This window comes from Rhinolophus sinicus, linkage group LG04 (genome assembly GCF_036562045.2).
Source record: "Rhinolophus sinicus isolate RSC01 linkage group LG04, ASM3656204v1, whole genome shotgun sequence".
In the NCBI taxonomy this organism is placed as follows: Eukaryota; Metazoa; Chordata; class Mammalia; order Chiroptera; family Rhinolophidae; genus Rhinolophus; species Rhinolophus sinicus.
The window spans coordinates 76,089,386-76,114,308 of record NC_133754.1 but is presented as its reverse complement, the minus strand read 5'-3'; the positions used below and the strand labels follow the sequence as shown (position 1 = coordinate 76,114,308).

Here is a 24,923-nt window from a genome sequence, read left to right as displayed (position 1 = left end):
TCAGTCTCCAAATGTGCTTGTGTCCACATCCATCCATATTATTCCAGTGGAGGACACGGCCTTTTTCCTGTCTTCTGGATTTCATTCCCTGTCTATCTCCTCTCTGTCCCTCTTAGCTGGTTCTTTCTCATCAGCATTAAACCCAGCTCATTTCTTTCCCATTAAAAGAAAAAAGCCTTTCCTCAACCCCATGCTTCTGGTTTTGTATGCCAAGCAGTCCATTCTCCACAAGGCAATGCTCAATGCAGTCTTTTTAAAAAGTAATTTTGTGTGAGTTTTTTGCTTTTACTTTAAATTATATAATGTCAATTTAAGGAAACAAACCATTGTAAATGTTTTTTCCATTACATTTTTAAAAATTCTTGGTAACACCACATGGCTCCTAAGGGGCAGAGCCAGAATTCTAATCTAACTCTGATTCTAGGCTCTACTGAACACTCCCTGCTGGTTGTAACATGGAAGTCGCTAGTGATCTTGGCAACAGCAGATTTGGTGGAAGCGGGCAGGGATAGAAACCATATGGAGTTCAGCTGAAGAGTGGGAGGTGTGAGGATAATCGTCCTGTCTCATTCATAACCAAAGTTCTAGAAAGAGCACAATACCTGATGTGTATGTAGTCAGCACTCAGAAATGTTACCTGTGTTGTTGTTGACCTCTCCATAATAGTTGACACAGTTCATTCACCCATTCAATAAACATTTAATGAGTTCCTGCTGTGTTGCCAGGCAGAGTGGTAGGTGCTGGGTTACAGACGTGTATAAACAAACAAAATGCCGACCTTTATGAGGACATACTAATAGGGTAAATAGGTGTGGTCTACGGCATGGCAGTGTGCTGCATAGAAAAGTAAAGCCGAGAGGGAGAAAAGTAGTGTAGGGTAGGGGTAGCAGTTACAGACAGGGAGAGTGGCCAGGGACGGCTTCCCTGAGACCTGAACTAGGGACCTGGAAGAGGGGAGGAACTGAGGCACACAGGTAATATGGGGGATGAAGGGCCAGGCTGAGAGAATGCATCAGGCTTTTACACCCTGAGCAGGGAGCTACCCATTGTGTTCAGAAGCTGGTCACCAAACACCACGTAGTGTATCATTCCACTTACATGACATGTCCAAAGTTGGCAAATCCACAGAGGCAGCCCTGTGGAAACATCTAGGGCCCAGAGGGTTGGGGGTGGGGGGTGACTGCTAATGGTACATGGTTTCTTTTGGGGCTGAGAAAATGTTCTAAAAGTGATTGGTGATGGTTACACAACTGTAAATATACTAAAGGGAGTTAAATTGTACATTTTTAACTAGGTGACTTGTATAGTATATGAATTATATGTCAATAAAGCTGTAATTTTAAAAAGAAAAACAAAAAACAGTAAGGAGACCCGGGTGGCTAGAGTGGGCGGCAGTGGGAGGGGATGGGTCAGAGAGGTGACTCTGAAGCCAGAGTGTATAGGCCTTACCACCCCTTAAGAAACTTTGGCTTTTGCTGTGGGAGAAACGGCGTATTGGAGGTTTCCAAGCAGAGGAATGAAGCGACCTGATTTATGTTTGATTAGCATTGCCTTGGCTGCTGTGTTGAGATAAAGCCTGAGGGGGCAGCGGGGTGAAAGCATAGTGACCAGTTAGGCTGTTGCAATAAAGCATTTTTTTTCTTCCTGGATTATCTGACCTACTCCCATGACTTAAGTTGCCATCTAAGTGCCAAACACTTTTTATCTCCACACCTCTTGTCTCTGCTTAGAAAGCTCAAATGGCCTCAAACTTAGTGTGCTTATTCTGGTTATATTTTGCTGTGTAACAAACCACCCTAAAACGTGGTGTCTTCAACAACAATCATCTCTCTTGCCCACGACTCTGTAGTTTGGTCAGGATTTGTCAGGGATGACTTTTTGCTGTTTGTTTGGGGCTGGACGGTTCACTTCCAAGACGGCCGTGAGCCATCTTTTAAAGATTACACAGGAAACAGACCCCTTCATCTCCATGGCTGCTGGCTGCTCATGGCAGAAACCTGGGAGCCGCCTTTGATACCTCTTTTTTTCACATTCCTTGGCAACCTGTCCTCTACCCTGTCCAGTCAGTCACCACGTCCTCTTAGTTCTCTTTCTAAGTTATTCCCAATTCCTTCCAGTCCTCTCCTCTGCCATTGCCATGACCCTAGTGTAAGCCACCACCATCTGTCTCCGTTACTGCAGTGACCTTCCCACCGGCTTCTCTATTTGCTGTCTTTCACCTTCCGACTGTCTTTGATCCTGCTTCCTGTGTAATCTTTAAAAATACAGATGCCTTTATGGCATGCTTTTGCTTGCAAACCCTTGAAAAGCTTCTCAGTGCTCTTGAGCTAAAAACTAAAGTTCTTTCTATGGACTAAAAGGCTTTGCATCTTCTGGCCCTTGCTTCCTGCAGATTCATTTTGCATCACTCTAGCGCCTTTTGCATCTGCTATGCTGGCATTGTTTCAGTTCCTCCAAAGCTCTGTTCTCTTTCCTGTCTCAGGGTTTTCACTTTCACACTTGCTGTGCTCTGTCTCCCACACGCCACTCTATTCATTTTGTTTGAATGTAATTTCCTCAGGGAAACCTGGGTTTGAATAGCCTGTTAAGTAGTTCAGTGATACCTACACATTTGCTTTAGCGCCCATGTTACACTGGTAATTGCTCATGCTGTCTTTGGATTTCTTCCTTGCTAGACTTTAAGTTCCCTGAGATCAAACAATTGGTCTCGAATCCCCAGTGCCTAGCTAGTGCCTGACACATAACACTCGATGCATGCTTGTAAATACTATGCATGCATACACATACGTGTAAAGATACATATGTATATACACACATGCACATCGATTTGTGAGTATATGTGTAGAAAGGTTTTTAAAATGTTTCACACTTGAGTGAGATTTGTCAGTGGTATATTTAGAAATTAATGGTATTTCTATTTGAGAGTATGTCTATGTGTTTGCATGAATTCTAGTCTGTTTTGTTCTGTTCCGTTTTATTCTATTCTAGCCTATCTTATCCTACCCTACCCTACCCTGTACCCACTGTTGTTCAAAATGTACCACATCGACACTAACCTGGTTCAGCGGGTTGTGTTCCCTCTTTTGTACCTTGTCCTCTGACCAGATACTGTCCATCCATCTCATTCAAGGTAAAGAAACCGCTGCAATGAAAGCTGACCTCCTGAGGGCCAGAAACATGAAAAGGTACATTAACCAACTGACGGTGGCAAAGAAGCAGTGCGAGAAGAGAATCAGAATCCTGGGAGGCCCTGCCTATGACCAGCAAGAGGACGGGGCCTTGGATGAGGGGGAAGGGCCTCCAAGCCAGAAGGTAGAACTTTGTAGTTTCTTGGTTTGACCATTTCATGTTTGTGATGAACACTCATGGAATCACATGTACAGTCTTTTAATTTTTTAGGTTTGTATCTTAAGACATATGTTGCAGAGAACATAGACTCATACGTTTGCTTTTATGAGTGAAAGAACTGTAGTGTTTGGTGTCCTTGATTTCTATGAATGGTAGTAGGTGTGATGCATAGCATGAGGTGTGTGTATGCGTGTGTGCATGTGCCTGTGTGTATTTTCCCATGCCTCTTTTGCCCTCCCACCGTCCTACAGGAGCATATTTATATGTGCAAGAGCCCAATCATATCACTCACTATCACTTGGATAGAAATAACCATCTACGAAGTAGAAGTTACCTTACAAGTTATTGTACTTAGTTCTCACCACATGTTTACTAAATATATACTCAATGTCCCCATTTTATAGGTGAAGAAACAGAGTTGGTTTAATTAAATTACCTCAGGCCACACAGATAGGAAGAGGCAGAACTAGATAAAAACCCAGATCTAGTTGATTGACGAATCTGAGTGCTTTCTTACTAAACCATAACATACCAGTAACTGTTTTTGTACAAAAAAAGTTTGTGCCTTCTCATACCGAGTCCTTAAGCCTTGGAGCTTAGGACAGTGTCCTGGCCCTACCTCGTACCTGCCCTTATTGTCACGGACCAAGTTTGTCTTCCAAGACTGAAAACATGCTAGGACTGAAGGAAACAGCCACCCCCTGAGGAGCTTGGCTGGGCTACATGAGATCAGGACTTTAAGGTAAACTCCAAACTCCTCTTTTGTAGGGTGGCACTTAGCCACAAAGAACCGACGTCAGTGTAATTTAACTCTGACTACCGCCTCTAACCTCACTTACTCTGATTTTTAGTCTCTTGATCTTTTCCATGCAGCTCTTGGTTTGAGTTCAGGTGCTCATCTGTGACTTTCTCCTTCCTCGCTATTCCAATGATGAACTTTTACCTGGCTTCTGGCCCAATCTGCATCGCAGCCTCTTCAGGAAAGTTTATGTTCCATCTTGGACCAACTCTTCTGCAGCATCTTGCACAAGTGGCATAAATGCAGCCCTGAGTAGCGCTTGTTTTATAGAGGTGTCCACTAACCACTGAAGTTCTGTTTATTTTGCTGTTAGCAAATACATCTGTGTGTGATTTGGGCTTTGTGGTCCGAAGTGAAAACTTCACCTTTTGGTGGTCATTGGAGAGAGATTCGATTTGGTAGATTGGATATTGTCCTTTTCCTCCTTCAGCTGCTGGCCTATTAAATAAATTTCTAGCCACATTTATCATAGATGAGGTCATCTTCTTGTGTGCTGTTCATTCATTCATTCATTCATTCAAAAGACATTTATTGAGGGTCTACAATCTTTCAGTTACAGTGCACGGTACAAGGATACAAAATGAATAAGATAGAGTCCCTGCTCTCAAAGAGTCCCCTGTAATTATAAAATGAAAAGGTAAGTGACCCAGTAGAGAGGGGAGATATACACCTAAGAGAAGCACCTGGTGGTTGCCACCTAGTCAAAAGATGCTGTGATGTAGATGTCATGGTAGAGGCAAACCCTGAGAACGATAAAGGAAGTTCATTTTAGAAGATTCGAATGTGATTTCAGTGCAGGTTATCTGGAAGTACCTACTATGTTTAGACTTAATCTGGTTCTAGCTCCATTTTGACTTGTTCCTCCAGATATTTATGAAAGGAGAAACCAATTTCTGTTGCAACAGTTTTTCCTCAGAGTAAAATCATTTCCTCTAGTCTTTGGACTGGAAGGCTCAGATAGTATTATAGAATTCTAATATTTATATTGTTTGCTGTTCTAAAGGTAAGACCTTGGTTAGTTTGGGGTCATTCTGATATTTTTATAAACAGGTAGAGCAGTTTTGCTATAGCCTCATCATATGTGATCCAGACGAATCGCCACTAACTTTATCTCAGAATGTAGCCTTCAAAATTAGATGAATCCTCCAATTAAGAGTGAATAAATAAAAGGCAAGGCTTAATTATATGTTGTCTGTAAGAAACTAAATATAAAGGCACAGATAAGTTGAAAGTAAAAGGAGGGGACAAGGCATGCTATGTAAACACTAAATGTAGGAAATCTAAAGTTAACATCAGACAAAATAGACTTCCGAACAAGGAATTTAACCAGAAGAAAAATAAAGTCTAAAATTAGTGATCTTTACCTTAAGAACCTACAAATTAAAACTAAAATAACTAGAAACAAGGTAGTAATATAACAACACAAATCAGTGAAATAGAGAACAAAAAAATCGTGAAACCAAAAGGTAACAGTTCTTTGAGAAGATCAATAATATTTATACACTCTAGTTAGACTGACCAAGAGAAAAAGAGAGAAGACACAAATTACTAATATTAGGAAGGAGAGAGAGACATCCTTATAGATCCTACATGCTTTAAAAGGATAACAAAGGAATATTATGAACAACTTTAAGCCAATAAATTTTACAATTTAAATGAAAGAGATGAATTCCTTTGAAAATACAAATTACCAAAACTGACTCAAAAAGAAACAGATAATCTAATTATCCTTGATGTATTAAAGAAAATGAATTCATAATTTAAGACCTTCCCAAAAAGAAAACTTCAGTCTCACATCATTTCACTAGTGAATAATATTAAACGTTTTAAGGCAAAGATAATACCTATCTTAACTACACTCTTTCAATACTGGAGGAAAAGGGAACTCTTCATAGGATGCGAGGGTAACTCTGATACCAAACCAGAGAAAAACATTACAAGAAAAGAAAACTATTGACCAGTATCCATGATGACCCTAAGCAGAAAATCCTTAACAAAATATTAGCAAATCAAATCCAGCAATTTATAAATAGAAAAATTACTCCAAAATATGTTCTCTTGTCAGGGGGTCCTCAGCATAAACATGGTGTACATCACGTATTTGCAATTCTGTTGTTAAGGCTTGATGAAATAGTTATTTTTTAAAAAACAGCTTTATTAAGGTATAAAGACATACAATTCGCTGCATGTTTTTAGAGTGTATACAAATAAGTTTTGACATATGTATAGACTCATGAAACCATCATCACCATCAAGGTAGTAAACATATCCATCACCCATAAAAGTTTCTTTGTGCCCTTTGTAATCTCTCAACCCCACTCAAGACCTACTAATCTAATGCTTTCGTCCATGTTTATTCCTCTAGAAAGTGACCTCTTTAAACTACCCTGATTTTTGGCGCCTGTCATTGTCTTACCTTCTTAGCTAAAATCCTGGTTCATGCTTTTCCTGATTAGTTTGTGTTGTTTGTTATGATTCACAACAGCTATTAGAAGTCTCAAAGCAACCTGTAAAGTAGGTGGTCCTATCCCCGTCCTACAGGTGAAGACACCGATGCTCAGAGTGATGGAGTAACATAGAGCTCTCAGGACTGGGATGCAGTAGAGCCAGGATCAAACCTAGGTGTATCTGTTTCCAAATAGTGTAGGTATTACACTGTGAAACGCTCATGCCAGCTTCAAGGGAAGAAGAAAACAAATGGAGTAGGGAATTTGGTTAATTCACCAGCCAAGATATGAGATATAGCAGATGTTTCATTATACTTGAGACATATTAACTATCATTTATTTGTATATATTTGCACTTTTGGGGCTGAACATAGAGTATTCGTAAGGCACAATAAATGAGTCTAACAATAGCTAATATTTTAGAAGATGTTTTGAACTTAATTTTGCAAATACGTGAATCTGTATCTAACTTGGAATTCATTTGATCTGAATGAAATTATATTGGGAAGACTTTCCTTAGAATTTGTTGAATGTCCTTCCTGCTCTGCTCCTCCCTATATTACAAATCAGTAGCTTTCTGAGTGATCTGTCATTTCTAACCAGAGTTGGTATGAGTTCCATCAAACCTCTTCAGAGCGTGTACAGTTAGGATTTGTACTTCAAAATGCTTCACCGGTATGGTTTACATAAAGTAAAGATAAAGGCTACAATCTCCCAAAGTTAGTGAACTAGCTAACTGCTAATGGTCTGAGATATTTATGGAAACTAATTATTAATGGTCTATAGCAACGGATGGCCTTCTCCTTTAATTAGTTACCAGAAGTTAGAAAAACATGCCTGCCCCTTTCTGCCCACAGAACAGATTGAGGGCTTTCTGTCGGGGGCAGAAGAGTTGAATGTGTGTTGACCATATGGTTGACCATATGAATGAACATTGGTCTTGGAAAATTCTTACTGACAACATTTCTGAATTTCCAACTGCCACAATATTAGGACTCTTAAAATACAAGGTTTTTAAAATTGCATTTGAATTTTACTTAGATGACATTTTTTTTCTTTAATTAAGAACCAAGGACATGGGACTTAAATTCTTTCTAAATTAATTTGAGGCATTTCTCCTAATTAATTGAGTTATGAATTATTATTATGCAGGTCATCTGCTTTCTCACTTTACGGCAGTCCATGTTCAAGATTGTTCCCACTGTGTCTTCATATTGTGGTGTTTCTTCCGTAAGCATTTAGAATAATAAAGGGGTAACGTAGGTATATCCATACAATGGAATATTATGGCTCAAAATGATGCTTACAAAATATTTTTTTAATGAATGTGATACTCTAAACAAAAGGTCAAGATATAAAATCAGTTGTGGTTTTCCTCAGCTACATGAAAATAGGATAGAAAACAAAAAATGCCAAATTATTAGACTTCAGTTTCCTGGTCTTTAATACATTTCTCTTCAATCTTTCTATTACTGGCACCTATTGGTTTTAGCAAACATCCCTTGGGGTAGGGATTTTTGTCTGTTTCATTTCCTAGAAATGTGCCTGATACAGAGATGGTGACAAATAAATGAGTGAATGATTAATAGAAAATTGGTATTTGTTGAATACTCGTATGTGCATTTTGAATATTCAGTACATTTTTTCCACTTAAAATTTAGGAGCATGAGAGAAGTTCTATATTACATTGACTGTGACCTTAAAAAATGAGACATCCCCCTCGCCCCAAATGCAGATATTAATCCATTGGAAGTTAAAGCAAACTGATATTTAAAGTTTTATTTTTTAAAAACTTTTTTTTAATTCTCTTAATAGATTCTTCAATTTGAAGATATCTTGGCCAATACTTTCTACCGAGAGCACTTTCGAATGTACATGGAAAGGATGGACAAGAGGGCTCTGATTAGTTTTTGGGAGTCTGTGGAGTATTTAAAGAATGCTAACAAGGTAGTAGTATATTTAGGCTCAAAGGAATATTAACCATTAACTGATGACAACTTGCATGTTAGGCAGTGTGTCTGTTTCTCAATGAAGCTGTAAGATAAAAATACTTTAAAAGAATATTTTAAACCAAATATAATATTGGCATTATGTTCTAGCCCATAATGGTAAATAAAATTAGATTTTATTTTTACAAAAGGTGCTTTTGAATGTATAGTCAAAGGAAAAAAGGATTTATAAATGTTATCAACATACTGAATTGCGTTTCAGGTGGTTCCCTTTTAACACATTATAAAAGGGATATACATACATTGCTATTATAATAAATTTCGTCTTGTCATCTACAACTCAATCTCATAACCTTGTTATTTTTAGTATCATAATGTGCATATCTCGCATGCCTGTTCTCCTTTCACTTAAAATATGATTGAGTTAAGGAACACAGTAAAAGTTTCGGGTACAGATGCCTCTTACAATGAAAAACCCAACAAGCACTGTGTTCTTTACTTGGCACGTGCTCAATATACATTTAAGAATTAAATTAAAGAATGTGAGATATATTTGCTTGTACATGTCTATAGATATGCATAATAGTATGTATAACATATAATACGTATATTTTGTGAGGGTTATTAAAATAAGCACAAAGAGCCCTGTGTACACAGAACTGTTTATTTGTACTATATGAGTGTTGCTAGTAATGAATGCCAACTTTCGTTAACTGTTCAACATATAGTGTGCATTTTAAGAAACCAGTTACTTTTTCAGGATCTGACACTTCTTCTTTGGCCCAGAATGTGCACACAAAGCCAAAGCCCCACACTGGTGTACTAGTGTACATTCTCAGCGTCTTCCTTCCAGGTTTGAAATGCAGAGAATTCAGAAGAAAATATTTCGCAGAGACGATATTTCTTAACCTCTATCTTCCTGTCTTTTCAGAATGAAATTCCACAATTAGTGGGTGAAATTTACCAGAATTTCTTTGTGGAAAGCAAAGAAATATCTGTGGAAAAATCACTTTACAAAGAAATCCAGCAATGTCTTGTAGGAAATAAAGGTATTGAAGTGTTCTGCAAAATCCAGGGAGATATTTATGAGATCCTAAAGGACAGATATTACCCTTCATTTATTGTCAGTGATCTGTATGAGAAATTGATAATAAAAGAGGAAGAAAAACATGCCTCACAGTTGATTTCTAACAAGGATGAAGTGGTGAGTCCCATTCAACTTTCTGCTCCCTCTTTAGTGGATAAGCTTTGAATATGATGAGGTGGGTGCATATTGCATAAGCCAAATTTGGTGTGCACCTTCATCTTTTAATATACAGGACTTTAGGTAGTATTTTAAGTTGAATTACTGTGTTGCTTCTGTCCTTACCCACTTCTTTCTTTGTGCTTCTGACCAATGGGTTACCACTTCCCAGCACTGAGTCAGAGACCTCTCTGCCTTCTGTCTGCCTGAGACACACCCCGGGTTTGACTCCTGAAAAGTGAGGGCAGAAAATCTGTGGGGTGGGACATTTGTGGCTTAGGCGAGGTAAAAGCATTAGTAGAACTATACAGTCCAGCCTGAGAACAGACAAAGGATGGGGAAAAAATGAGAGGAAGAGAATGTGGGAGGAGTTACAAGAAATATTTTAGAGTTTAAGAAAATCAGATGAAATTAAGATGTTCTGAAAGAAACCTTCCTCAGCCATACCTTAAATCTAATTTTCTTAGAGTGTACTAGATCATTTGGGGCAGCCCCAGTTGCCATCTCTCATTTACTGTTAATGACTTACATGAGTTTTAAGATTTGTGAAGGTACAAAGAAAAAGCATTTTAGAGTCATCTTACTTAGAAAGATCATACTTTATCTTGGATTCTTTCTGCCCAGTTCACTGTATCTCAAGCCCTGAGGATCAAGTTTTTGCTCTTGATGGTGTTAGAAGCCGATGTCTCTGAAGTGTTGTTGAATTCAATCACTCATACTTTTTTTTTAAAGTTTTATTACTCAGTTCTTTACATTTTCAATGTACCAAACCACTAAACTGATTGGTCCAAAGCTCATTACTTACTGCATTTTATTTTTAAGACAGGCCAGCTTGTTTCAACTGTTCTCTCTCTACCTCAAAAAATAAAATGGCTAAATGCAAATGCTGTAAAAGAGGTTATTCAAATTAATAAAAACATCCATTTCCAACAGATAAATTGAATAAGGACTTGAACTGATACTTAATAAGAAAAGTACTAGTAAACAAACATAAAAAAAAAGTCCACCTTCACCTAGGATTCAAAGAAGGGTAAAATGTATTACTGACCTTTTGAAAGTAGCTATTCTTTGTTCCAATAATCTCAGTTCTAGAAATTTATCCTAAGAAAATAGCTAAATTGTAGAAAAACAGGTTATATACAATGGAGTTTGTTTTAATACATCTGGGATAGCAAAAAAGCAAAATTAATCCACAGCAGGAGCAGCGATAAGAATATGCCTCAGTAAATTATCAGTTCATAAAGTATCATGCAGCCATGAAATTATAATTTTGAAGACCATTTATACCCTCAAAATATGCAACATAAAAAAGGCAGAATACCCACTCGAGTGTATACAGATGTAGAATTATGTCACAATACATGTACTTATGGACAAGGACTAGAAAAAACATACAAAAATGAAAACAGCTTGATTATGATTATGATAGTTTATATTTTTTTTCTTTGAAAACCAAATTATTTTACTTTTTGTTGCAATGAATAAAAGTTAGAAGAAAAAACTCTGGAAGAAAGTTAAGGAACAAACCAACCAGAAGATAGTCCTCAGCGGTTCTTTTCAGTGTCCTGCTGTTGCTGCTGCTCATGAAGCTAATTAATGTGCCCTTGGGTAATCTCTCCAGATTTTCCCAAGTTAAATAGTTCTTTGTGAATTTTAAGTCACTTTCAAATGCTAACCGTTTTACTAGTACAATAATCTACCTAATGATTTATAAACTACACCTTCAAGAGAAGGATCGAGCAAATTGTTTACTGAAAGTTCTTTTACTGGTAGGAATTTGGAAATTTTATTTTAAAGAGACTTGAATGAGTTTTTCATAATATTCTTAGACCAAAAGGAAGCCAAGTCTCAGTGTCTTTCTCAAAGATCAGGCACACAACATTCGGGTTGGGAAGATAACTCAGTTGCCTTCCCTTGTTCCATGCAAATTCCCTTGGGTGTACCATTTGGGAAATAATGGTATGGAATTTTTTTCTCCTTTTTTAGGAGAAAAATTCATATGGAATCTCAAGGGAGACTGAGATTCTTTTTTCACTGCACTTCAGAATACCAGTTACTTTGGTTTCAAATAATTTAATTTTTTTCACTTTACTGAGAAAAAGCAGTCTGCTTCTAGACAGAGGTAGATTCTTTCCTGGTGGAACCCAGTACTTTGGACAGTGCATTATAGTGATACAGAGTTTATATAATCGATAATAATTACTGAGTAGTCCAACTTTATAAGATACGATGGTTATGTGACTTTTCCCCCCAGAACCCGGGAGGTGAGGCTGGTGAGGAATCTGTGGATGACGGCACCAATCAGATCAATGAACAAGCCAGTTACGCTGTTAACAAACTACGAGAACTAAATGAGAAACTTGAATATAAAAGGCAAGCTCTAAATTCTATTCAAAATGCACCAAAACCTGACAAGAAGGTAACTCTTTTGCTTTCAAGGTTGTCTTTGAAAGTGTCATTTTTAAAATTTGATAAATAGCAGTTTTCAGTTTATGTTGAGAAGTGTCACAATTTCTTTAAAAAGAATTTTACTGTAATTTCTATTGTTACTATTTTTTTTGCTTCTAGTAATAATTAGAAAAGTACTTGTTTTTAATCTTTCTTGATTTGGGGTTCTTACCCAATTATTAACTGGGTATCTCTGTTCTTTTATCTGGCTTGCCTACGGTACCTTTGGGGAAGAGGGTACCGTACCAAGGTCATTTCTGCAAGTGAACTACTCAAGGACAATTTTAATACATTTTTTCTTACAAATGCTACAAGTACAGTTTAGAAAATCTCATGGAATAATGCAAGAAATAAATTATTTTGCTAGAAGCCAACAGAATCTGTAAGTTTAAAAACGTTAATGGCACCTCAGTAATTGGCATTTATCAACCCCAAGCAGTGGTGTGGCCTTTGGCTTTGCGTTCATGCCTCTTTGGAGTCCAACAAGCAGGTTTCTGTAATAGAGTTAGGGCCGATGCTCACTGGCCTGCCAAATTGATCTCCTCTGGCACTTCTGATTGTGTGGTCAGAAATGTGCATGATGAGTAAGCGAATGAAGCTGTGCTGGTTCCTGTGAGGAATCAGTGACACACGGAGTCAGTGTACCACCTGCTCCAAAGGAGCAAACATACTGATTGATTTATGGACCCGAAACATACTCCCATGAAAATGAAGCAGATCGTCACAGCCTTTACTGATGATAAAATGCAGGACGATGGCCTAGGCAGGGAGGCTTCCTGCAGGTTTTCTGGGGAAGGAAGGGGTCCTCGTAGACGGCGTGTTCAGGACAGTTTGGAGTGAAGCCCCTGTTCTCCCACTACAGTTACATAACCCTATAGGGAAATCTCAGAAAAGAGATCCAAGGAGACGGTAAGCATAGCATTTTAAAAAAATACTTATTTTTAAAAATTATGGTCAAACAAAAATAACAAAATTTAACCATTTTAAGTGTATGTTTTAGTGTCAAGTACATTCACATGGTTATGCAACCATCACCACCCTCCATCTTCAGAATGCGCTTCATCTTACAAAACTAAAACTCTGTTCCTATTAAACACCAACTCCCTATTCCTCCCTCTCCACCCCCTGGCCACCACCATTCTACCTTCTGTCTCTTATGAGTTTAACTATTTTAAATAGCTCATGTAAATGGAATCGTACAGTATTCTTCCTTTCCGGACTTGCTTAGTTCACTTAGCATAATATCTTCAAGGTTCATCCATATTGTACCGTGTGTCAGAATTTCCTTCCTTCTAAAGGCTGAGTTAATACGCTATTGCATGTTTATACAACGTTTTGTTTATCCATGCTTCCATCGCTGGGCACTTGGTTTGCTTCTACTCTTTGGCTATTGTGAATAATGCTGCCATGAACATGAGTGTACAAATGTCTCTTTGAGATCCTGCTTTCAATTCTTTTTTTTTTTTCCCCTATTTTTCTTGAGCCCTAGAGGCCTAGACAGGGAACCTGCTTTCAATTATTTAGGGTGTGTACCCAAAACTGGAATTGCTGGGTTAATTCTGTTTTTAATTTTTTGAGGAATCTCCGTACTGTTTTCCACAGTGGCTGCATCATTTTGCCTTATGACCAGCAGTACATACAGTTTCTCTGTATCCTCACCAATACTTTTTTGTTTTGTTTTTATTGATTGATTGATTGTAGACATTCTAATGGATGTGAAGTGATATCTGATTGTGGTTTTGATTTGCATTTCCCTAATGATTGGTGATGCTGAATATCTTTTCATGTGCTTTTTGGCTATTTATAGTTTATATATCTTCTTTGGAGAAATGTCTGTTCAAGTCCTTTGCCCATTTTTTTTTTTTTTTTTTTAAGATTTTATTGGGGAAGGAGAACAGGACTTTATTGGGTAACAGTGTGTTTTTCCCAGGACCCATCAGCTCCAAGTGAACTTGCTGTCCTTTCAATCTTAGTTACGGAGGGCGCAGCTCAGCTCCAAGACCAGTAGCCATTTCAGTCTAGTTGCAGGAGGTGCAGCCCACCATCCCTTGTGGGAGTCAAACCGGCAACCTTGTTGAGAGCATGCACTCTAACCAACTGAGCCATTTGGCCGCCTGGGAGCTCAGCAGCAGCTCAGCAGCAGCTCATTGTATTCACTCTAGTTGTGGAGGGCGCAGCTCACTGGCCCATGTGGGAATCGAACCGGCAACCCTGTTGTTCAGAGCTCGCGCTCTAACCTACTGAGCTGTCCAGCTGCCCCCCTTTGCCCATTTTTGAATCGGTTAGTTTTTTTGTTGTTGAGTTTTAGGAATTCTCTGTATATTCTAGTTATTAATCTTTTATTAAATAAGTGATTTGCAAATATCTTTTTCCATTCTGTTAGTTGCCTTTTTACTGTGTTGACAGTATTCTTTGCTCAAAAGTCTAAAATTTTTATGAAGTCTTAATTTGCCTATATTTTCTTTTGTTGCCTGTGCCTTTGGTGTCATAGCCAAAAACTGGCAATGGCCAGTTCAATGTTATGAAGCTTTTCCCCATGTTGTCTTCTAATAATTTTGTAGTTTTAGCTCTTATGTTTAGGTCCTTGATTCATTTTGAGTTAATTATTATATATGGTGTTAGGTTAGGGTCTAACTTAAGTGTCTTGCATGTGGATATCCCATTTTCTCAACATCGTTTGACCATTTAGGCGAAGGCTTATTGCTTCGCTTTCTGTTCTATTCCCTTGGTCTATATGTCTGTCTTTACCATACAGTTTTAAAGTTTTGATTAGTGTAGTTGTGTAGTAGGATTGAAATCAGGAAGTGTAAGTCCTCCAACTTTGTCCTACTTTTTCAAGATTGTTTTGGCTATTCAGTCTCCATTGAGATTCCATACGCATTTTAGGATGGATTTTTCAGTTTATGCAAAAAATATCATTGAGATTTAAATAGGGATTGTATTGAATCTGTAGATCACTTAGGGTAATATTGACATTTTAGCAATATTTAGTCTTCTAATCTTCTTATTTATTTATCTTCTTTAATTTTTTTATCAGTGTTTTGTAGTTTTCATTGTAGAAGTCTTTCACCTCCTTTCTTAAGTTCATTCCTATGTATTTTGTTATATTAATGCTACTGTAAATGGAATTGTTTTCTTAACTTCTTTTCTGGATTGTGTATTGTTAGTGCATAGAAATGCGGTTGATTTTTGTGTATTGATTTTGTATCCTGCTACTTTGCTGAATGGTATAGCATTTTAAATGGTTTCATAACTCTTAGCATGCTTTTCCTGTGACAGATTGTTTCCAAGTTGAAGGAGGAAATAATTCTAATAGAGAAAGAACGCGCAGACCTTCAGCTGCACATAGCAAGAACAGATTGGTGGTGTGAGAACCTCGGAATGTGGAAAGCCTCCATCACCAGTGGAGAGGTAGGTTTTCCTCCCAGTTAATCTTAAGACTTTGACTTCATAAGACAAGATTTTGTCATGGAGAATTACAGTTGAGGATAGAAAACTTATATTTATTCTTATTAGGCGGCATTTGTCTTACTTTTCTTCCTCCATATTTTCACTCTGGTCCTCCCGTGACTGCAAGCTATACTACGTTGCCTGGTAGAGATCTAATCTCACTCCACTTCAGACAGAACTTTGTCCTTGTTCACTAGAATTGTAAGACACTTCAGATAGGAACAAGTAATGTCCTTGAATTACCATTTTATTTTTCCATTGAGGGTTGAAATCAAATGGAAAGCACTACTTGAAATTTGGAGATGAAACATTAAAAATGTAAGTGTTTCTGATCATTCCAACCTGCTGAGCAATGTCAATTGCTCAAATGTCAGTAGCTTTAAGATCTTTAATAATAAATAGTTTTTCCTTTGAATTAGAAAATGTTTTGCTGTTCTCAGAGGGTCTTTAGAATATACTGTATCCTTTTCTTTTGTCTGTAAAAGTAATTTCATTGAAAGGGAAGATGCTTATAGGCATTTATGCTCTTAGTGTTGACTGCTATCTGTCATTCACCTTGAAACCCAGAGAGAAAGGTCATGTCTACCATATAAACAACAAAATGCGCAACAACAAAATCCCGAGTAAGACAGTGTTAATGTTTTGCCTCATCATTGTTTCAAATGGCTTGTCAAATACTCAACTCTTTAGATTTGCAAGGGCCTATCTGCCCAGCTTATCTTTGTTCGTCTCTGCCTTTGTCATCCCAGTGGCTGGCCATGTACTGGGGAGGAAGGCTTAACATTCATACTCTTGAATTATTCTCTATATTAGAGAGCAAAACAAAGCACATTCTCTAAGAGCCACCCGGAAAGCGCACGCATTACATGAGAGTTTAGCCAAGTGCTCTTAGTATGTCTCTGGCACTTGTTGGCACTCCCATGAAGGTAAGCTGCAGGGAAGGTAACCTTTTTTGAGGGAGGTAAGGGGCAGTGGATCAGGGGAGGTTGTACTTAACCTTGAAATACCATACAGAAACCCTTGATGATTCCAGATGGAGTTGTCTTGAGAATGGAAGTCTAGGGAGAGGGTAGGCAGGCTCAGGGTATGTAATGTCAAGAGATAGTAGAGGAGGCCTGGGAGAGGGAAAGAACACAACTTCTGTCATCTTCTCAGTTTTGCCTAGAGCTGCCTCTGACATTTCACAGTTTATTAAAATCATCTTCCAAAGGCAAACACTGAGGGAAGGAGGGAGGAAAGGCGGAAAAACCCTCACACGACACTTTGCCCTGGTAATCAGTCATTACTCAGGAGATTGCCGTGCCACCTTGGTACTGAAAAGATAATGGAATGGACACAGAGGGGTCACCTCCCTGCCAAAGTTCACCAAGTAGGCCCACCTGGGAATGTGTAGATGTGTTTATATTTCCCCAGACTCTCCTGCTGTCTGATACTGGATGACCCACTTACTAGGTATGTGAGCCTAGGAAAGTCACTGGCCCTGTCTGTGCCTCCACTGCCGCCATCTTTCCTGAGGGGTAATAGTCCTACCTCACAGGGCTCAGTGGGTGCTCAGTAAGTCTTACTTCTCTTTCCTTTGCCTTTCTTATTGGCTCTTTCTTTCTAATTCAATTTGTTGTACTAATTCAAGCTTAAATTCAATGTACTTCCTTTTGTTTCTTCTTTTATTTATTTGTGTTAAGTATAATAATGGCTGATTCTGAATTATCGTGTGTGTGTGTGTGTGTGTGTTTATGAATTATCCAAATTGGTAGAGGACATTATGTCTCCCAGTGTAAAATGTCATGAAAATAGAAATCATGGTTTGTTGAATTCTGAAATTAAACTGGGGAAATGCTCATCCTTCTCTGAGAGACATTTTGGTATATCTCACACCTATTTGCTTGCTGTTAATTTGTTTTTTCAAGGAAATGTAGAATGTTAGAATGTTAAGTCTGCTATGTTAGTTTTCTTTTGCTGTATAAGAAATTACCGCAAAATTCATGGCTTAAAACAATGCCCATTTATTAGCTCACAATTCTGTAGGTCAGAAGTCCAGCACGATATGACTGGGTTCTCTGTTCATTGTATCATAAGGCTGAAATCAAGATGTTAGCCAGACTGAGTTCCAGTCTAGAGACGGTGGGGAAAAAATCCACTTCCAAGTTCATTCAGGTTGTTGGTAAAATTCAATTCCCGAGGTTGTAGAACTTGAGGTCTCTGTTTCTTGCTGTCCTCTGGCGGTTGTTCTTAGTTCCTAGAAGTACTCCCAGATCCTTTCTACGTATCCGTCTCCGTCTTGGAGCTAGCAACAACATGTCGAATCCTTCTGGTGTTTCCACTTTTTGTGACTTCCTCTTCCACTACTGGCCAGAGAAATCTCTCTGTTTTTATTATTAAAGAGGCTCATGTGATCAGGTGAGGCCCATCCAGATCATCTCCCATCATATTCACAGTCCCAGAGATTATGCAGGACATACACACCAGGGGGAGGGGACTCTTGGAGGACACTTAAAAATCTTGCCTACCACATCTGCTCACCATGCTGTTTGCTGTTGTGTTTGTTTTGTTTTCCAAGGTTACAGAAGAGAATGGTGAGCAAATGCCCTGTTACTTTGTCATGGTAAGCTTACAAGAAGTTGGAGGAGTTGAAACTAAGAACTGGACAGTCCCCAGAAGGCTCAGTGAGTTTCAGAATTTACACCGGAAACTTAGTGAGGTATGAATACTCATGAACACAAGGTTTAGAATTACTGAGCAAGAAGAGGTGCAAGAGCTCATTTCAATTTTCACCCATAAGGAAACTGATTAATCTTTCTCCTTTGCTGTTGATACTGCCAAAGCGGCATTTCCAGCCTGACATTTGGAAATTTACTCATCGAGCAAACCATCTCATCTAGTCTCAGTCCTGCAGGACAGATAATTGTGTGATCTCCATTGTGAATGGAGCCCCAGAAAACCCCAGATCTGGAAGAGCCAGGGATCATTGAGTGGTTTCAAAGCTTCCAGTTGTGACCCATTAGGGCCACAGTGAAATCCACTGTGGGTGGCAGCAATAGAATGAGAATAGAATATACTGGATTCCATCACAAAAAATTGGGGAGTCAGTAAAGTGTTATGCTGAAAGCACAAACTCCAGCCAGACTGCTCGAGTTTGGATCCTAGATTGACTACTTACTACTATATGACCTGGGATTTGTCACTCTGTCTCTTTGTGCCTCTTTCTCCTCATCAATGAAATACAAATATTGATAGCACCTACTTCACAGAGTTGTGAGAATTAACGGAATAAATGAATACAAAGCATTTAAAAGAATGTGTGGCACATAATAAACATTATTGTGTTATCAGTAGTAGTAATAGTAATGAGCATTGTTTTATAGAAGGTTTATTTCAGTTTTATATGTGTGTGTATATATATATAATATATGCATATACGCATTTGCATTATGGGTTGCAAAGTGGCATGTATTTCCTGCTGTGTGTTTCAGTTAAAATGTTCAAAAGCCACTAATCTAAGTCAATTCTTTCATTTGATAGACGAGGAAAACTGATCCCAGAGAGCTGAATGGACTTATCATAAGATATACACATAGTGGCCAAACCAGGATTAGAATCTGGGTTGTCTTACTTTTAATTCATTATTCTGCCATTTTTCTCAGGAGTTGCATCTTTTCTAACTCTTCTTCTACTGGAGGTGTTTGCCCTTTACCCCAGCAATTAAACAGTTTTTCAATCACTTCTACTTTCATTTAGGTCCATTTATCTCACACTCAAAATGAACTCTTACTAGTAAAACCCTATGGTCACATCTCAGACCTCTTCTGCAGATGAAATATAGGTTTCCTATAACCTTTACTCCTACGGTGATTTTTTAAATCCTTTTAATCACTAACTTCTAAATGCTATAACTTGTACTGCTTTTAAAAGGCTAGTGGCCAAAACTGAACGTCAAGTAGACTATGGTCACCCTAGCATTGTGAATGCAAAATATTTATTTTAATATAAGAATAAATTTTCCCAAAATTGTTGAGTGATATTGACACTACAGAAAAATGCATCATTTGCCCTGTGGCAAACCATTGTGAAACCAAAGTTTAGTATCAGTCTAGTTGCTGATAAAAACAGGAGATAAATTTAGGAGAGATTTTGAAATAAAATGAACGTGGAAAATAAAATGTTCTTTGAAAATCAAAACAATTATGCTGTAGCACTAGAGGAAACAAACCTTATACAATTCCATGTCTGCCCTTTTGTCTCATTGTCACCTTTCCTCACCTATGGCCTGATTACTGGTTTCTTTCTTACCCTTGGTATTTCCTATCGTGTGAGTTTTCACTTTTTGGAAGAACCCTGCTTGCTGACAGCTGTGACAGGAAACACCTTTCCAGGTCCCTGGTGATTTTGATCTTCCCTTCCAGTTTTCACTGCCTGTTTCATTTCTCTAAAATTTTAACCCTGAATTTGGGCCCTGATTGATACATGGGTGTGTGCTGTTATACTTGAGGTGCTTTAGTGGGTTGTGTAGGAAAGGCCAGGTTTTCCTTTTCCACCACCAGAAGCACTTACATTCTCTTGTTGTTCCAAGTAACTTGTTACGTGCCCTCTCTTGTTGTCGCCAGGCTGACAGGGGCACTGCTGTGACCCTGATGATGACAACAGGAGTAAAAGCGGTGGCAGCCAAACTCTGCTCACTTGCTTTTCAATACCACTTGATTTCATAAAGCATATTCAAATGGGGCCACCTGGAACATTTGAAATCCACTGTCTTCTTAGTGCCTGAGGGGCAGACTGGCAGTCCTGTGGGAGTTGGCATAAAGAGAACAGACTTTATTTATAGTCAGATTACCCTGGGTTCTAATCCTGATTCTCATTGTCTCGTGTATAAAATGGAATGCTAATTCCCAACTCCGAGAGCTCTTGCACATGCCAAGCTTCTCTCACAGTGTCTGGTGGAATGTAGAACTTAATCTGCAAAGGGAAGTCTGTTGTGATTTATTAACATATTTTATTATGATTAATATACTCACATTCTGCAGGTTGTCATTAAAGGCAGTAGCTACAGCCCAAGTCTTTTTTTCCTTTCCATTGTCTTTTGTCAACTTGGACACCTTTTACAGAGATGTTGCAAATAAAACACGTTCTCCTGTGAGCCAGATGTCCATACCTAGCGTATTGCACATATTGTGCAAATCCATTTCTTTTTTATTGGGGAAGGGGAACAGGACTTTATTGGGGAACAGTGTGTACTTCCAGGACTTTTTTCCAAGTCAAGTTGTTGTCCTTTCAATCTTAGTTGTGGAGGGCGCAGCTCAGCTCCAGGTCCAGTTGCTGTTGCTAGTTGCAGGGGGCACAGCCCACCATCCCTTGCCGGGAGTTGAACCAGCAACCTTGTGGTTGAGAGGATGCGTTCCAACCAACTGAGCCATCCGGTAGGCAGCTCAGCTCATGGTGCCATGTTCAATCTTAGTTGCAGGGGGCAGAGCCTACTGCCCCTTGTGGGACTCGAGGAGTTGAACCGGTAACTTTGTGGTTGAGAGCCCACTGGCCCATGTGGGAATCGAACCGGCAGCCTTCGGGGTTAGGAGAATGGAGCTCCAACCGCCTGAGCCACCGGGCCGGCCGCAAATCCATTTTATCAGCATGACTTCAGGACTTTCCAGCTTCTGGGTATTCATGGGTCTAGGGATGAGCTTTAGCTTTTTATCATCAAACATCCCATTTCTTCAAATTCCTTGAACCTGATTAGACTAGGTTAGATTTTCAAGATCTTAAATCTCGGAGGAGTGAGTGTAGGAGGACGATACTTGGTTTGTTCTGATTATAATTTTAAATCTCTTTTTAAGGTTAAAATGTAATTTCGAGATACCAACATTTAATTTTATTTTTTCTCCACAGTGTTTCCCGTCTTTAAAAAAAGTCCAGTTGCCTTCTCTCAGCAAGCTGCCTTTCAAATCTATAGATCAAAAGTTTATGGAAAAATCAAAGAATCAATTAAATAAGTTTTTACAGGTAAGCAACTCAAAACTTTTAGATATGAGAGGAAGAAGTAGTTATTTTGGGTTAAACTGTCATCATTTTAAGAGCTTGCTCATTAAATTCCTGTTCTCACAGGCCATGCCAGATCCTCAAAGTATCTTTTTGTTTTGTAATTAAAGTATACTATGCATACAAAAAAATGCCAATATGTGTTCAACTTTCTCCATTTTCACAAACTGAACACCCCTTGTACTAGCACCCTGTCTGAGAAACAGAACATTGCCGTCCGTCCAGCTTCCTGTCACTGTTCCCCCAAAAGGTAACCACGATGCAGACTTCTCACAACACGTTGTTTTGGGATCTTATATAATGAATCATACAGTATTGGGACTCCTTTGTGTCTGACTTCTTTCACTCTACATTATGTTCATGAGATTTAACTGATAGTGCTGTGTTAGTCTAGATCATTTTGTTCTCGTTGTTGTATAGGTTTCTCATTGTGTGCGTACAGTACAGCCCGTTCCTCCTGTCGCTGATGAGCGTTGGCACAGTTTCCAGTTGGAGGCTATATGAAGTGTGCTTCCATGCATTTATAGTTCTTGTCCTTCGGGGAATGTATGTTGGGTAATACCGAGGCATTTGGGTTTCTAGTGGTTGTAGCAGTTTTACACTCTCACCAGCAGTGTGTAAGGGCCTGACTCTCCACCTCCTCACCCACACTTAGCCATTCTGGTGGATGTGGACTGGTGTCTTACTGTGGTTTTCACTTGCATTTCTTTCCCTGGTGACTAATGAGATTGAGCACCAGGCCATATGTTTCGGCCATTTGGATAATTTCTTTCGTGAGGTGTCTGTTCACGTTGTGTCTAACTTTTTGTGATGTTGCCTGTTTTTTCCATATCGCTTTGTAGGAGTTTAGTGTGGGTTTTGGATGTGTGTCTCCTGACAGACAGTGTGTGTTGCAAATATTTTCTCCCTTTTCGTGGATTGCCTTTTTGCTCTCTTTAATGATTTCTGTTAATGAACAGAAGTTCTCAGTTTAGTCCAATTTATCACTTTTTTCTTTTAAGGTTAATGCTTTTTGTGCTTGCTAAGAAATCTTTGGCAAGATAGTTTCCTAATTTCCTCTAAACGTTTTGTTTTTCTTCAGTCTGCTTTTAGAGAATAGACCAGACAAAGATATGCCATCCCCAGTTGTAACCACTATTTGGTTTTTTTCCTTAGCTGGGCCCTCTGTATTGAAAGTATAGGTAAGGTACTCAAACCATGGACCCCAAAGCCCTTATAGTTTTCGGGGGGATGGAACATTGCCTTGTAAAACACTTTGCCTATGCAGTAGTAGCTAGAAGTCCAGAGACTTTTGATAATGGATTTGCCAAATTCATAGTAAAGGCTACATTAAAATATTATAACCCTTGAGTCAAAAATATGGATCATAGTTAAAATAGATACATTTAAACTAGAGTTGCCTTGAAAGTGTTAGTCTCTTTCTGTCATACGTGTATATTTATATCTTTTTCTTCCTCTTTCTCTCTTTCATATACGTATATACAGATGTATACATATATACATATATATGAATATATTCATATATATGTATGTATATATATATTTATATATGTATATACATATATTTCCCTCAAGAAAGAAAGTAATTACACTTTTGAGAAACTTTCCAAGTTCAATTATGGCAGAACTGGAGTAGAGAATCATTAATCTTTAAATGCTCTTACGGGAGAGAATTTAAAATTGAAGTATTACCATTGTGTTGCCGATTGGAATGTCTAAGAAATAGAAAACCCACTCAAGCATAATACCTGATTAAGTCATTCAGATGAATTAAACATCTTGTTTGTGAAACAAATATATGTTACTCAAAATCCAAGATTTATAAGCCGCAGATGTGTGCCTTTGGCATCCTCTAGCGACTCTTTGGTTTCCTTCCAGCTTCTGCTGTGGAGGAGGGTCTCAGTCTGTCTGTTTGGTCTTCCCAGCCTTTCAGCCAGCTTTCCTGTTGTGCTGCAGAGACTGCACTCATGCCTGCACTTTCGGGGGTGCAGGGAGGGCTCAGATGTGCCCTTATTGGACGATGGTGATGGAGATGGGTTAGTGAGTTCTGCTGTGTGCCAACACAAACAGCACTGGCGTCCTGCTGGTGGGTGGTGTGGGCATGACCGAGGGCAAGAGTATCTGCAGCTAAGCCAGATGAAACGGTGGTCTCAAGTGTCCATTTGTCTTTTAATCAAGAGGATTTTAAGTCAGGAAATAATGGTTTAAATTGCTTTTCGTTTCCTCAAGATTTTATTTGAAAGTGCTAACTAATCAACATACTTAGGTAGGTTATAGAGCAGACCGTAGTTTCAAAATATTATCCCACCAACTGCAAATAGGAAAAACAAGATGCAAAATGTTTAGTCTGAAAGGCAGATACTGTTATAATAGGTCCACAGGAAAAAAGGATTCCACGGATTGTCTGTGTACATGAATGTTTATATATGACATATGGTTCCCTACTGAGGCATACCAATAATGCAGACATTTACTGATCGAGCTAATCATTCTTGGCTGTGCCATCACTTATTTCCTACGTCATTCCTAACATGGTATGTAGCCATCTTTTCATTCCTCATGTACACGTGCCCCTCACTCCAGCCGTTTCCCCCCAGGGTGCTCTGTCCCTCTTCTGGGTGTGCACGTGCTGTGTCACGCGATGCTCGGTCAGCCACGGAATAGTATCTTAGATCTCCACGAGAACAGAGTAACATGCTCTGAGTGTGTGCTGGGAGGAGATGGGATGGGATACCATTCTCAGAGAGCTGAAAAATGACAAAATCCCAATTATACCTTGCCCCACAGACATAACCTTTGAGAACATTTCTAACTTGTCAACATACATAATATGGTTATTTTCCTACATAACAGAATGTAATTTAGGCCAAAGACTTATGAATCCTTAGTGATTCCCTTCTCTGTATTGATTGTGTACAGTTTGACGCTTACCATTAGTTATCATTTCCTGCTATTTTATAAAATAATGTTGGAGTGTCGATTAGCTAAAGGAAATTAATTTAGGGGGAGACTCTCTCATTGTTCCTAATCCATCCTGACTTACAACTGAACATTTAATACTCTGGAAGAGGAGTAAAGGCCTATCTATTGGGCTCAGGGACCAGGGCAGGCCGTAGTGACACCAACGGCCCATCCCCCTCAATTTCCTTCCCTCCGTCTGAGGCAGAACCTGCCCATCTCAGGCCAGTCTTCTGTAGGACACGTGAAGCCGA

At 38.8% G+C, this 24,923-nt stretch overlaps 1 protein-coding gene across 3 annotated transcripts in view; it reads left to right on the top strand.

Annotated features, from left to right (window-relative positions):
• SNX25 (sorting nexin 25) overlaps window positions 1-24,923 on the top strand; it is a 99,713-nt gene that overhangs the window by 63,045 nt on the left and 11,745 nt on the right. For 2 of the 3 annotated variants that reach the window (XM_019736070.2, XM_019736072.2), the window contains exons 7-13: window positions 3,131-3,312; window positions 8,410-8,544; window positions 9,475-9,747; window positions 12,041-12,205; window positions 15,514-15,645; window positions 18,242-18,382; window positions 21,562-21,675. In XM_019736070.2, the coding sequence (XP_019591629.2) occupies window positions 3,131-3,312; window positions 8,410-8,544; window positions 9,475-9,747; window positions 12,041-12,205; window positions 15,514-15,645; window positions 18,242-18,382; window positions 21,562-21,675 (1,142 nt within the window). The remainder of the gene's footprint in view (window positions 1-3,130; window positions 3,313-8,409; window positions 8,545-9,474; window positions 9,748-12,040; window positions 12,206-15,513; window positions 15,646-18,241; window positions 18,383-21,561; window positions 21,676-24,923) is intronic. The other variant, XM_019736071.2, reaches the window with a different exon arrangement.